The sequence below is a fragment of the Botryllus schlosseri genome, chromosome 3, assembly GCF_051294905.1.
Source record: "Botryllus schlosseri isolate E-star chromosome 3, Bs_hap1, whole genome shotgun sequence".
NCBI classification, from domain to species: domain Eukaryota; kingdom Metazoa; phylum Chordata; class Ascidiacea; order Stolidobranchia; family Styelidae; genus Botryllus; species Botryllus schlosseri.
The window spans coordinates 17,129,090-17,144,908 of NC_137238.1; the positions used below are offsets into that span (position 1 = coordinate 17,129,090).

Below are 15,819 nucleotides of genomic sequence, written 5' to 3' on the forward strand. Positions count from 1 at the left end.
TTTCAAAAATTATCGTGCTCCAGCGCCCCCCTCCAACTTCATAATGTAAGGAATGCAATAAAGACAGTGAGTAAGAGGGAGGGACGTAACAGCACTTCGTCAACCCCCTAAAAACGATTGCCTTGCGCACCCATAGCGTGATAAACCGAACTTCTGAGGGCTTCGCCCCCACGAACCCCCTATCGTGATTTCGATGGCCAACAAAGTTTGTGTGGCCTGGTCGCCCTAGGTACCAAAATTTTCTATAATGCATGAAGGAATAGGTGGTAATTACATATATAAGTCGCGATAAACTGAGTGAGCTGTTGAATAGGAAGATAAAGGACACATAATTAATAATTAAACATATTCGGGCGTGCCCGCAGGTACAATTATTCGTTACCAGGGCCGTAACAGCACTTCGTCAGCCCCCCCCCCCCCCCCCCCCCAAAAAAAAACGTTGGTCCTGGGCCCCCATCGGGTGATAAACCAAGCTTCCGGGGGACTTCACTCCCAGACCCCCATTAGACTGTCCTCTATTTGCTGAAAGCCTGTTAGGTATCAACATTGGGTGTCCATTTACTGAGGCAGCTATTTTAGCCTAGTCGCGCGAAGCGCGCAAAATTTCACTAATTAATGATTGAATTGGTCAATATCATCGGGAATTGCATGTAAATTGAGATTAATTTTTATCCTCTCTCTGCTCACGTAAACACATTTACCGGTAGAGCTGAGTGAGGTGCAATGTTCCCTCTAAGCTGCGCACTTGCGCAGTGCTGACACGGTCTCTGCGCACAGAAAATCTACGTTGCCCATAACAAATCCGAAGTTATTACCTTTTTTAGTCGATACGCACTGTTGTCCAAGGGTCAGCGCAGTGAGTTGTTGAGTGTGCGCAGACTCATCAAAACTTAAAGCGAACATTGTGAGGTTTCTTGGAAACTGTAGGGCCCGTTACTAATAATTAAACATATTCGGGCGGGCGAACCCGTTGGTATGACTTCGTTGCATGATGTTATTTCGTGACCCCCTGTCTGCAATAGCAAAAAATATGGAATCGTTTAACGGGGATATCGCCCAACAGGAATATCCCTGACGCCCAACCGTACTAAACTAAAAGACGCACACGATTTCAGATTGGTATTTCTTCACTGACATATAATTTTTCCCTGCCAGATGGAATTCGTCTTCTGGGGTTCAGACTGCCACGACAGGAACATTCGGTGTCAGTCATTTATGCGCCCATGGACAATTAAACCTATATGCATTTTGAAGGCTATATGTAACGAAGTTTTCGGTGTTAATTTGCTCTGAATATTCATTAAGGATATGTCCTATCACCACATCATCTACTGCGAAGCCATTTTTCTCCAGCGCCCCCCATACCGCCCCCCTGAGCCCAGCGCCCCCCATATCGCCCCCTGAGCGTTTCCGCCCCCCTTAAAAATCGCCAGCGCCCCCTGGGGGGCGCTGGGGGCAAGGTTAAGAACCACTGCTGTAAACCTATCTGCTAGAATCACACTGGTTTATGGTGTAAGACACACCAACACCAACACCTACGACTAATAACATAGATTGCGGTATGTATGTGGCGCTTTGCGAATTATATCCAGAGGTGGTCAAAGTAGTCACCGCCGCTACTCAAGTAGAAGTAGAAGTAACGCCGGAATTTCTACTCAAGTAGAAGTAGGAGTGCTGGTTCAAAAGTAAGTAAGTAAGTAAGTAGGTATTCCACGCTTATTTTTGCCTACAAAACTGAAAACTGTCAAGTAGAAGTAGAAGTAGTCGAATATCATAACTACTCAAAAAGTAGTGTGAGTAGTACTTCAAGTACTTCAAAAAGTAGAAGTACTTAGTTACTGACCACCTCTGATTATATCTATTCGTATCTGGTGGAGAGATTTCTAGTCCACTTTACCAAAAGCGTTCCGGAAAAACATTTATCTACTTACAACCTACACATTTCCGAACTAACGAATGTCGCGAAACTCTTCCTGACATAGGCGTATATACGTTATATTAGAGATTATCTCGTTATTGGAAGGGAGGCGCTAGTGCGGGGCGGAACGACAAATAACTATTTCTAGTAAACTACAAAAACTGTAGATCATACGGTACGGGCTCAGGCAGTGGCGGCTCGTGACAATATCGGGCGGTGGGGCAAGGGCTGCGAGCGACTTTTATCAACATGACGTCACAATGGCGTTTTCCAACGTTAAAAAGTAACTTTAATATGATGGTCACATGAATTTCCCGACAACAGTGATTTTAACGTAGGTGCCGCGAGAGGTTTGCCGGTGAGCCGTGACTTCAAGTGTGGTAACAAATGTTTTATTCATTTTTTTTAATCAAAGGATTATTTTACATAATGTACGTGAACTAAGAATCGTCCCTATGCCACGAATAAATTATCAGGTCATCCTTAGTAGCATGCGTTATGATTTCATGGTATAGTTAGAGATTACGCAAATCGATAGGCCCCCAATTTTTCTAAGCCCGTCCGAAAGTGTTGCGTACACGATCCTGGTGTGCTACGACCACTGAGCTGGTGGTTACGAGTTACGACCAGGTGATAGGCAACCAAAGCGGAGGTACCCGGCGTACGATTGGATCAATGGACTGGACAATTTCTAGACCTCTAATTTACGCTTAAGGCAACTTCGTAAACTAGCCTACGCACGGAGCAAAGATTCAATACGATTCATGTTCGCACTTGACTTGACCAGACTAATTCCAATGACTAGAACTCGAGAGATTGCGTAAGCCTAACTGCAAAGGTCAACGACTTCGGACACATACGCAATTGTTATCTCATAGATTGGGCCTGTCATATTGAATCCAGAACATCAATTTGAATGGTCTTTGAAGAACTAAGGACAGCGGCCTCGGAACTTCGGTCTCGGAACAACATAGTACATTTTGGCCTTGAAACTGGAGATTGTGACGCAACACATACGGCTTACTGTCTATAAGTCTGCTGCGAAATCGCCGTTGGAAAATATTAGGGATGGTGTGAACGTGAGGTTCACGTTCGCGTTCTGTGTGTGAACCTTGGAAATTTAGAGGTTCGCGTTCACAACAGAACCTTGGTAGGTTCTGCACTGTGAACCTTTTTAATAAATTGTAATTTGCACTTCATTATAAGATCTTTGGTTCAAATTTATTGCATTGCAACTGCGGGTCACTTTATGCATGGCGCTGGCAGCATAAAAAATCAACGCTAAACGAGCATGCATCTTGACAAACCTTAAAAGTTTTACTTGCTTTTCTGTTACACAAAAATTCTCGAAATATCCAGCTTTCCGTTTGTGAATATTTAGTGACTCTCTGCGGTGCGCTTGACCCGCAATCACACAACATCACGAGCGATATACGTAGTCATCGAATGATGCTTACTCAACCAATCAATGACATTGATATCGTTTTCTGATGTAAAAAATCGAGCGGGCGTACGGGGTTAATCTTGACGTCATATCTTTACTGTATTATTAAAACCAAATCCGCGCGATTAAGATGCTGGCTACTGCTATATAACTTATTGTTTATGGTATCGGTAGCGAGTATAGAAACCCGTTTTACACTCTGCTCAATATAAATGTAGCAATACTCGGACATCGAACACATTGTCCGGTCTGGCTAAGACCGTTAAAGCGTAAGCTTATATTCTCTGGTAAGTCCTCGTCGAAATTGTTGGCAAAGCGACGGAATGTATTGATTTTATGAGATTATTATATCCTTTGATAACCGCGATTGATACATTTAGCGACTTTTTAAACGTCAATATGTACTTCATTATGTGGCCCGAGTCTTCGCTAGGTATCGTGTACATTAATATAGGCTATCACTTCATTGAAAGATAGGGTTGGAATTAGCAATATGACGTCACGAGGTTCACGTTCGTGTTCACACAGAACCTTTCAAAAAGGTTCGCGTTCACACGAACCCGAACCTTTCAGAGGTTCACACCATCCCTAGAAAATATATTAATCAATAAATACATGAATGAAAGCCGTAAACTTAGCATACTGTTACATGAAATCATCGAAAAGTAGCATTCGCAATCTCATAACCCATTCCGGCATGGTACACTGTCAAAATCAATACAAACAGACGAACACCGAACTTTGAGTAAAATAGATCGAGGAATAGGCTGATTGAATGATCAGCTGTTAGCCGACATCGAAAATGAAATAGCCATCGCATTTGAGAGGGGATTGTAAGCAAATGGTTTGAAGGCCACAATTTCACAGTGAAATGCACATTGGCGAGCATTAAATTATGAGAATATTTGAATGCAAACCGAGAATCTTAGTTAGCTGTTTCATGCGATCATCGAGATATACCATTGGAAATATCATCACCGATCTCGTTATGGGACGCAGACTAGATTAGCACAGACAGACACTGGCTTTTGCGTGAGATCCGCAATGATATAGGTAGGCTAAGTATCAGATCAGCGCACATCTCTACCATACTCGACCTCGAAAACGAAATAACTGCCTCAATCATTGAGTGTCAACTTTAAGACTTGGCACCGCGTTCGATACTAAAATCAAGACATACCGTGCAAAAGCTCATGACAGATCTAGGTATGGAACATCGTTAAAATCAATAGAGACCAATAACGGCTTTTGCGTAAATCTGTTAGCGATAAATGAAGAGTCAGCTCTCACTCGACTCAATGGATGGAGCCCAATACCGGCTTTTGAGTAAAATCTGTTTGCTGTACAATGTACATGATAGATCAGCACACACTGAACTTCGGAAACGAAATTACTACCCTTATCTTTAAGTAGCAAGCCTGAAACTTGGAGCAGTGCTAAATACTACCTTCACGACATAGCATACCAAGTTTCAAGAATTATCATGGTGCGAAACACCGTCAAAATCGACATATACCAGCAAAGGTCGACTCAACGCATATCACGGTAACCGAGTTCAGATATAGATACGATTGTTACATCACACCTTAAGGGCGACCGGCATAGTTGCCCCACTTGCTCGGCCATTTTACGAATAGGAGAGAGTAAATCACCGTTTCTTTATTGTGCGCGGCTTTGAGAGAATAGATAGTGAAAGCTTGTTATGAGCGCTACCGGGGCAAGCCCCGGCTAGGCATTCACAAAGCGAAAACACAGAAGAGAATTCGATTTTCGCAGAGACTTCGCTATGTATGGGCATTTGTTAGCGAAAGCACAAGAAGAACGCGGGTTTCGCTGTGATCTCGGTATATATTGATTGCTGTGCGTGTGCGTCTATAAATGGTTAAATTGTTATTGAACAGAATTTTAGGTGGGGCAATGCCCCAGTTGCCCTATAGGACGAGCCGCCACTGGGCTCAGGTTATATATTCAACATGGCAACAAAAGAAATATGAAAATAAAAACTTCCAGGTTTGTATTGAACACAGACGAAAAAGCACGGATCCGGCTCCGATCCGTCTCCGGCCAAAAAAGAAATAACCCGATCAGATATCCTATCCGGTTCAGGTCCACGCACCGCTCTAGGAGGCACGGTAGGGTGGTACTCAAATTGCCATATCAGGCATGATGCCACTATACTCGAAAGTTTGGAAGAAACCGAATTTCTCCTAAACATCTCGTGATTTGAAAAATTGTTTCGTTCTTTGTAATACAAAAGTCTATATAGGCACGTCATTATAGAAACTACGATTCAAAATTATGTAAGCGCTTTCATTACGTTGGAATTTCTAATTTTGTTGGTCCATAAATCAGCGCCATAATGTGTTATTTCTACCAGAGGCCTCTACTTTGATCTCATGTCGCAAACTCACCACATATATTTTAGCAGTATACAATTTGTATCGATAGCTCCGAACCTGCAGCTTTCACAGAGGTACCACATCGTCTACAGAATTGGTACAAGGAAGACGATTTGCCTACACATATATTCGCATGAGCTTGTTATGAAAGTAGAGTTGAAAATTCTCACTTTCTGTGAGTGGTTGTTGTCAAGTATAATCCGTGACGAATTCGGTGTCATATCATGATCACGAGATTATGAAGACTTGACTGATGGCGCAGAAATACTTTATTCTAATTCATATTATGTATAGCTGGTATACATATGCTTGACGTAATAAGACAAAGTAATTCGGTGGGAAATAACAGATTAAGTTGTATGTTACTAATCTTTTTGTGATCCGAAAATATAATGGATATTAGTCATCACTTGACATACGCAAAGATCAGCAATGGTTTCCGCAAGATTCCGAGGAATTGAATCTCACCCAATACGCAGCAGTTGTCAGGTGTGGGTAGTTTACAAAGTCACTATTAATATGACCAATATGCTATCAGCCCAAACACACGTCGAGCGGGTAAACATTCAAGCCAATCGAGAGTACCGATTTATTTGTCGAATGACCTTTTATCGCGACAGAAAAATATTTGAATTCTGTCATGAGCGTATCCGTCTCATATCGTAGTTGAATTTTGTCGATAAATATCATTTGGAGTATAAGTTATATCATTTCAAGTACAGGGCCGCAATAGGATATAGGCCAGTGGTTCTTAACCTTGCCCCCAGCGCCCCCTGGGGGGCGCTGGCGATTTTGAAGGGGGGCGGAAACGCTCAGGGGGCGATATGGGGGGACAGTGAAGAAATACCGATTTGAAATCGTGTGCGTCTTTTAGTTTAGTACGATTGGGCGACAGGGATATTCCTGTTCGGCGATATCCCTGTTGGGCGATTCTATATTTTTTGATATTGCAGACAGGAGGTCACGAAATAACATCATGCAACGAAGTCATACCAACGGGTTCGCCCGCCCGAATATGTTTAATTATTAGTAACGGGCCCTACAGTTTCCAAGAAACCTCACACTGTTCGCTTTAAGTTTTGATGAGTCTGCGCACACTCAACAACTCACTGCGCTGACCCCTGGACAACAGCGCGTATCGACTAAAAAAAGGTAATAGCTTCGGATTTGTTGTGCGCAACGTAGATTGTCTGTACGCAGAGACCGTGTCAGCACTGCGCACGTGCGCAGCTTAGAGGGAACATTGCACCTCACTCAGCTCTACCGGTAAATGTGTTTACGTGAGCAGAGAGAGGATAAAAATTAATCTCAATTTGCATGCAATTCCCGATGATATTGACCAATTCAATCATTAATTAGTGAAATCTTTCGCGCTTCGCGCGACTAGGCGAAAATAGCTGCCTCAGTAAATGGACACCCAATGTAGATACCTAACAGGCTTTCAGCAAATAGAGGACAGCCTAATGGGGGTCTGGGAGTGAAGTCCCTCGGAAGCTTGGTTTATCACCCGATGGGGGCCCAGGGCCAACGATTTTTGTTTGGGGGGGGGGCTGACGAAGTGCTGTTACGGCCCTGGTAACGAATAATTGTACCTGCGGGCACGCCCGAATATGTTTAATTATTAATTACGTGCCCTTTATCTTCCTATACAACAGCTCACTCAGTTTATCGCGATTTATATATGTAATTACCACCTATTCATTCATGCATTATAGAAAATTTTGGTACCTAGGACGACCAGGCCACACAAACTTTGCTGACCATCGAAATCACGATAGGGGGTTCGTGGGGGCGAAGCCCTCAGAAGTTCGGTTTATCACGCTATGGGTACGCAAGGCAATCGTTTTTAGGGGGTTGACGAAGTGCTGTTACGGCCCTCCCTCTTACTCATTGTCTTTATTACATTCCTTACATTATGAAGTTGGGGGGGGGGGCGCTGGAGCACGATAATTTTTGAAAGGGGGCGCTGGAGGAGAAAAGGTTAAGAACCACTGATATAGGTAGTAGAGCGGGCAGGCATAGTCCATGTACGGGATATCCGCTGGATTTGTTTTGGCCGGATCCAGAACGGAGCCGGATTCATACTTTTTCTGATACGGCCAGACTATACTAGGAGTAGTGTCTAGTAACCAGTTCCGGGGTAGATATTGACTGGCTTAATTTTTTTCGGGTCAGATTGGAACTGAATTCATTCTTTATGAATGATGAAAATTTTGTCCTCGTTATTGTCAACCATATGTCTGCTAACCTTGCTTTCCATGTCGCATTTCTTCCCCGGGTATCTCTCACCTTCTCACGTACATTTATCTTTTCGATCCACTGGTTATACTAGATCTAAATCAGTGTTATATTGAACTTAGTATAGGTAATGGACATATATGGAGATCAAAGTGATCGGAGTTTTCAGAACGCGAAAGGAAAAATTTCTACTCGATTACAAAGTGGAAGTAGTAATTTTCTTCATAGTGTCTGAAATGGTGTGGACACAGCGAGATTGAACGGCTCACTGCATTTCGGTTACGTCATATACTTTCCATTTTGCCAAAGCCAATTTTACGGCCATTTTTGACCAGCTTGCCGAGCGCTAAATTTGATAAAACGGATATCAATGGAACGCTGATGCTGTACTGATCACTAAGATATAAATTTTATTCTACTCATGGCTCTCGAACCTCCCAAAATCAGCTTCGAATTCTGGATTGCGATCGAGTTTGGCTTTGTCACGCAACAATGCCGTCTGGCTCTTTCTCCTGAGTGTGCAAAGAGCGTGTGTAGGATCCACAGGTATTTCGAGGCGAACCCCTTCCGTGCCGAAGCAAATAAAGACTTAAAGTTTTCATCAACATACGACTTGGCAAAGTACGATGCCAAAAAGATCGGCGGCGATAAAACTTTAGTCAAAAATGACCGTCCTTGGTTGGCCAAAACCTTGGATATTGATATGTCCGGTCTTCGAAATGGTCGGTACCAAATAGTCCCGTCCTTGCAATCTGAGTACACTGTAGCACAAATGCACATGAAAGTAATGCACCCCAGTCTGAAATTGCATGCGTCAGAAATGTTTCATAGCTGCGTTGCGTAGGCTACAATTGTTGTCTGCGCGTTCTCTATGTCAAACATGCCCGTAGCTAGCCCGTACCAATATTAAAAACTATTATTTTCGAAGCCTGTGGCTTGGGTTGCGAGATGCCACCAAAGCTCAGATTTGGGTTGCGGTCTAAAAAGTTCAAGAACCACTGCTTTATAGCATGATATCAGATTACAGGTCGGGAACGGACTAAAGAGTGCGTGGTCGGCTAGCGCTTGATACGAAACAGCGACTCTTCATTCGAACATTTTTGAGTTACGGCAGTAGTAAGATTATATCAGAAAGTAAGCAGTAAACTAGGAAAGATGGGCCAATACCTATCGACTGATAGAAGTCTGTAAATACAAAAGTATCAAAGGACGTTAATTATGAGGCGATTTCGTGAAATCAAATATACCTAGTATCCAATGGAGGCTCGTTCCGTAGGACAACTGAGGTAGGCTATATTATCCCACAGTTACGACTTAATATTACCTTGGAAGTATGTAAGTGAGTGATGTCGAGGTAAAGGTAAGATCGTAATATTACCAAAAAGGTACTATTTATAGCAGTGTTGGGATCAAGTCACTACCTTCGAGTCAAGTCAAGTCATACGAAAAAGTTGACTCGAGTCATCCCAACACTGATTTATAGACGCAGAGCAGTGAAAATAGCGATTTACATGGATTTTCACTGTTTTCGCGTAAAAACGCCTAGCCGGCATAGATTCTTGCCTCAATATGATTCATATATATTATGCTTTACGTATCTGTTCTCCTAAATCCGCTCATAATGAAAAAAAAGTATTCAGTTACCTTATCCTGACGTAGAGGCACCCCCGGATCATCCAGTCGGCTGCGTTATTGGAGTACAAAAGTCATGCTAGAATAACTTGAAACTGTTTCTCACGCCATAAACAAGTTTAAAACAAAGTTAAATGGCTACAGGCTAAATGGTGGGAGGATAGTTTGAACATAATAATAGGTCACAGTAATAGAAATATTATAACCAATGATATAACAATGGTATTTGACTCTTAATTGTACATCGTCATTGCTGCCACACCATGTGGCTTACAAAATTGCCGAGTCTGGTGCAAATGAAAAATTTCAAGTTTTATTTCTTTTTTTGTAAACTCTTTTCCACTCGAAACCCTTCGACTCGAGCGAGAGAGAGAGGTGGAGGGAGGAAAGGGGAGATTGGATTTATTTTCGCCTGCGGCATCGAGATGCTTTGACGATAGAGATTTTGATTGAGCATTTTATTACATCACGGAATCGCTAAGCTCGCCCCAGGGTTCAGTTCAATCCGCACATAGATACAATATTCCACTTTCGCTTAGCTCGCTATTGCAAAGTTCTTACACGGCACAATCCCTGTTAGACTTTGTTATATCGACCACTGGGGACATACAGTTCCATGAATAAACAGGCATGTGGCAAAAGGCGTGAGTTGGCCGAAAAGCACCCCTTCCCCCTATTCATACATACATACATGGCGATGGGAATGCGATGCGACTTTTAGGTAAGGTCCTCTAGTCTGTCACCACCATTTTTCTCCTGCATACTATCTGTGGATGCTGAGCGCCTATAACGGGATAGCCTGGGATACCCATTTTTGAGTCTTTCGTTTGACCCGACCAGACGCATCACCATTGCGCTATCTTACTCGGCATGCTGATGACACTTCTTCGTCATCACAGTCTCTATAGATACCATGCTCCACTAGGATCAGGTGACGGCATGTAATTCTGCCTTCGGTCAGCACATCCTGAACCACCATGAGTGCGTCAAACATTATAATAATAATAGCAACAACAACCAGTTTTCCATAGTTTCTTGTGGTTGCTCTCTAATTCATTTATAGGTCAATGGTTCTACCGTTATAAAAAATGTGAAAGTCGATTCTCTGCCACCTGAAGGAAAATCTCTATACACTGGATATATTTTATTAAATTTGGCAATTTGAACATATTGTTTGATGCAATAATTTAGTTATGTACTTCTAAAAGCCCATTCTCGTAGACTGTCCATGTTACTCCGCTTTTGAAAAGTCTTCAACGAAATCGGTATCACTTGAGAAATGTGTTGAGGTGATCAATTTATCGCATATTCTTCAATACTCCGTCGAAAAAGGGTGGAGGGAGGTGATAAATTGACAGTAACCCTAACGAACGGTCGAGCAAGTGCTATCAATCCCTTTGTGCAATTTTCATCTCAGTGAAGCGCATATTCAACCATGTGCGCTCGGCTTCAACGTACCAAGCCAATCCCACAGACCCATTTCCCCATAGATCCCATTCAGATAGACGCGGTGGCATGAAGCATACCACCAACCACCTTGGTAATATGTCGCGCAATCGCCCGAATTGAGGTCATGGTCCACGTCTTTTGTGCTGAATTGTTTTTCGCCATGAGCCTTCATGAATTCATCGACTACGTTTCCCGAAAATCCACCGACAGACAAATGGTAATTATCCGATGCTGGTGCCAAAGAAAACGTGCTAAACATGGAATAACAGTGATCATAATGCATGAACTAAATTCGCATCATCAAATGGATAAAAATTAGATAGCTTATTTCCAATCACTTCGTGTGCAGCACAATTTGCGAAACGAATATTTCCTCGTGCAATGGTATCCTAATAATTTCTCGCCAGAAAGAGCTGAAATGCTCAAAAAGCAAGATGTATCATTATTATCAATCGTTTTCCGGGATTTGGCCCACGATTTTGCAAACTGGAAATCACAATTTCACTTGGAGCGCCGGCGTCACGAAGAAGACAACGCTGTCGTACACTATCTGTGTAAGATCATTTTGAATAGGAATTCCCGGCCAAAGACAAACCTATACTCTGCATGCATCTTTGTTCCGTTCATCGCAGTCATATCAATTCGGAGTTTGTATTCGCCAGTTTTGGTCAGCTGATGAATTGCTTGCAATCCTGCATAGCAGATATTCTGGCTTTATCATCCATTCTTGGAAGTAGGGCTAACTCTATTAGCTGTATTGTACTGTGTACAGCAGAGGTCTCAAACACGCGGCCCGCGAGACCATTTTGTGCGGCCCGCGACGGCATTTTGGATTTCGAAGTACTCGACAATATTTAACTACAATTCTTTTTTTTATTTGCTAACTTGAAATTCTCTCTATAACTACTCCAGAAGCCAGAAAATGCTCATCAAACTTCACTATTACATCACTTTCAAAAGTTACGACGCAGTGGAAGATTACCCAATACGTGACAATACTTGTTTATGATGGTTAAACATGACCCGTTGATGATTCGTACCGAAAATTGTGATTTGGACTCGGGCGCGACCTTTTGTAGAATTACTCGAACTCGGACTCAATGGGTGATAAAAATAAAAATGACTCGAGTTGAGTCGCGTCAGATGATACAATCAGAGAAGGTCTTTTGTGTCGCGGAACGCCGTGACTTGGTACAACCACGGACGCAACAAACTATCAAACTGGTATGGAAAATAGTAAAATATCAGAAGATCGTAGCTTGCGTTTCGTAGCTTATTTATATATCTAAGCAGTTCACCATGGCAACCATTGGCATGGTGTTGTCCTCTTGATGTATAATTGGTTTCATTCTGTGTCATCTTGGGTATCTTTATCCATGCTATTATCGCCAATTAAATGTGGCGAGTATAAAGTAGTCGTAGCCTACGCTTCACAGCTGTAACACAAATGGATTCTTAGGAGATTGGAGATTTCTATTGCTATGGCACAGTAATCATTATATTCAAGTTGTTATTGATCTGTTCAAATATTCTAAGGTAAATCTAACGCTGATCAATAGCCTAGTTATCAGGAGTATACCCGAGACCCGGATTAGGCTGCACTGCTCCAATGCGCTGATATCAGATCAATCTTTGTAAAATTCTAAAATTCTACCTATAATTGCGGCACGTTAATTGTCCGCTAGCTGCAAAATTATAACGCGACAGCTTTTTCGATGTCATGATGCATTTGCACTCTCACATGGTCTTTACAACTAATTATTTTGACAAACTATGCCAAGTACAGCAACAATTTTATTAAAATATCTAATAATGTTGTTTTTTCGAGCCAGGCGTGAATTCACAATACTAAATAAAATATTTACGATGCGTGCGGAATGTCAGTCTGCAAGGTACCGTCAACTAAGGCCTACTTGGAAATACATTGAATGCCCCTATTAATGGTGCTGCGGCCCGCGACCCAATAAAAAATAGGAAATTGGCCCGCGAGCACATTTGAGTTTGAGACCTCCGGTGTACAGTGTACATTGTCTAGAGCAGGGGTTTTCAACCTGGGGGGCGTGGGAGGCTCTCAGGAGGGGCGGCGCGAGAAATTTTGGTCAATTTGGTCAATGTCTGTATAAATTGTGACTAAACATGTGTTTCACAACCATTCTGAAGAGACGATTAATGAAGATTAAACTTAATTCGTATTCTAGAAAGCTTGCCAAGCTCAGACTCCAGCAGTCGCGCTCAACGGAGTATAGGCTGGCTTCAACTTCATTTGAGTAAATTTTTGATATTCTTTGAAGATTTAGAAACATTCCTACGTGCAAGTCATTCATTACTTTGGAGCTTTGGCAGTAGCCTAAATCTATGTGCGCTAGGTAGCTGTTGTTGATAGCTGGCGAACTGCACTGCCTAAGACAGACTTAGATGCAATATAGGTTGCCCGGTTTCGCCCTCAATTTGGCTATAAATCAACACAATTTAATTCATTTCCAAAACTGATCAAATTTAGCATGGCAGGACAGAACGACGCCATGCTCTCTGTAGTCACTACCAGCATCAGGATTAGTCTCAGTGCAACCTAACTTGAAATTAATTGATGTCCTTTTCAATGTTTTTTTTTTGTTATTTTCAAACAAGTTTGGGAGGTTTATCCGCAATGTAAAAGACTAAATAACTGGAATGGGATTCAAAATTGGCGTAAGATATACCTTATGTATACTATCAGATCAGGGGTGAGCAGCCGGTACGGTCGTAGAAGGTTATTTGTGCGGCCGTCGACGCCTAATTCAATTAGTATGTATTGGCAGCCGTAGATATGCAAATTGTAATTACGAATTCACTCCAGAATTTTCGAGTCGCGCTCCGCGCAATTCAACAAGACTGCATTTTTCGATTTTAATGCAGTAGCGCCCTTCGGGGGAGGCTACCCCTCAAATCGAAAAATCAGTTAAACGCCTATAACTTGAATACTAATGGAGCAATCTTTTTGAAATTCAGACAAAAGGTGCTTTGGTGGACATTCTAAATTTGATAATAATTTAGTGTGATATAATCAAGGATTTTTTGATTTTTATCAAATTTTGTTACTTTTCATACCAATTTCCAGGAAAAATTTTCACACCAAACTTTTTCACTGAATTTGTTTCTCAATGCTTTTTATGGATTAAAATAGATCTAATGCACACAATAAAAGATTTTTTTAGGCCCAACAAAGGGTAACATGTGAAAAAAAAATCGTGTTTTTTAGAAAAAATCGGAAATGGCAATTTTTTGACTTTCACAGGCAAATACGGATTGACCCCTTACCAATACCCCAAAATAAAATCTTTTATTGTGTTCAGCATCCCAATATATGTCAATCTTCAAATATTCAAGTTGATCGGATGATTTTTTCTGCCTCAAAAATGGTTACTAGTACTCATACTTACTCGAAATCAAAATTTCGAGAAAAAGTCATTTTAATTTCGCAACACAAAAATGTAACAGTTATACTATGAAAACTTCAATTCGAACATAGTTGGTACAATGAAACGCCCCAGGAGTATATGATTTCCTTCAGCATTTTCACGTTTTAAGGTTTTGATAGCGTTATTCATTGTTGCAGTGATCTGAGCAAGTTGATTTCCATTCTTTAAAATCCATTTTCCCTCATGATTTCATACGATTTGCCATAGTTGCTCCGGTAGTCGACAATGAAACGAGAGTGGCTAGTACCAAAACCCAATGCTATACTTGCTTCTTGCTTGTATGTGTTCTGTCATGCCATGCCCCATAGCATAGATTGAGACTGTGATATATGTAAAGGTCTAATCCAGAGTCTCACAGTCTTCAATCTTATCATTTTATCGTCGAAAACCAGTCACCACACCCGGTTTCTAAGCACACACGAACCACAAACTACAAGCGCCGAGCTCCGCATATGGCTTGTTTACATCCGTGTAACGCATCATTGATCAAACCATAGATATCTCAAATAACACTAAAATATCGTAATGATCAAGCCTTGCGATCAGGGTCTCGGGATATTGGTTGCTGTTTTATCTATATCTGGGGGGGAACCCTTTTCAGCCAAAGGGCCACATGAGATGTACGAACTAGTGCGTCGGCAACTGGAATGTTGATATCCTTTTTTAAGTCGTCCAATAGGAGCGAACCGAATTACATAACATTGAAAACAAGACTTATATTACTACGCTTCAAAATTGATAACAATTACGTCATGCAACTGTGCAGTGTGCAGCTATGCCCTGATCACGCGAAGCGCGAAATGTTTCGTAATGAAGGGTTTCTATCAATAAATATGCTACTCACATATATTGGGCTCATTTAGCAAGGACAGGATTATTCGGCGTTTAGACATAGCAATATCGACGGTTGCGGTGAAAATGCCTCTATCATTTTGTTGCAACTTTCTAATTTCGAGAATTACCTCGCAGGCCACACAAAACTTTCCCGCGGGCCACATTTAGCTTTCGGGCCACGGGATTACCCCCTGTTCTATATCGTTATTAATAAAGGTGATTGATGGTACATAACAATCCTATCGAAAATCCTTCGAAAGCATTTGTTTTCATGATAAAGAAGCTGGAGTCGGTGTCGGAGTCGGAGTCAAGTAAGGGTTATTTTCAAAAACTGTGACTCCGACTCCAGCCATTATAGTTTTCACGGATCCTACTCCGACTCCGACTCCATCAAGCGAAAATTAGTCAAAATCCGACTCCACCGACTCCGACTCCACAGCCCAGGTT

General features: G+C 41.9%; 1 protein-coding gene across 2 annotated transcripts in view; it reads right to left on the bottom strand.

Annotated features, from left to right (window-relative positions):
* The window catches only part of LOC145434994 (microfibril-associated glycoprotein 4-like), a 61,441-nt gene that overhangs the window by 6,295 nt on the left and 39,327 nt on the right, over window positions 1–15,819 (bottom strand). Inside the window, exons 4-5 of one of the 2 annotated variants that reach the window (XM_080312242.1) lie at window positions 11,676–11,772; window positions 11,015–11,331 (exon numbers count right to left, since the gene is read on the bottom strand). The exons of the other annotated variant lie outside the window; for it this stretch is intronic. Of the exons in view, the coding sequence (XP_080168368.1) occupies window positions 11,061–11,331; window positions 11,676–11,772 (368 nt within the window). The 3' untranslated portion in view covers window positions 11,015–11,060. Of the gene's footprint in view, window positions 1–11,014; window positions 11,332–11,675; window positions 11,773–15,819 lie in introns of those variants that run through there. 2 annotated transcript variants of the gene reach the window in all.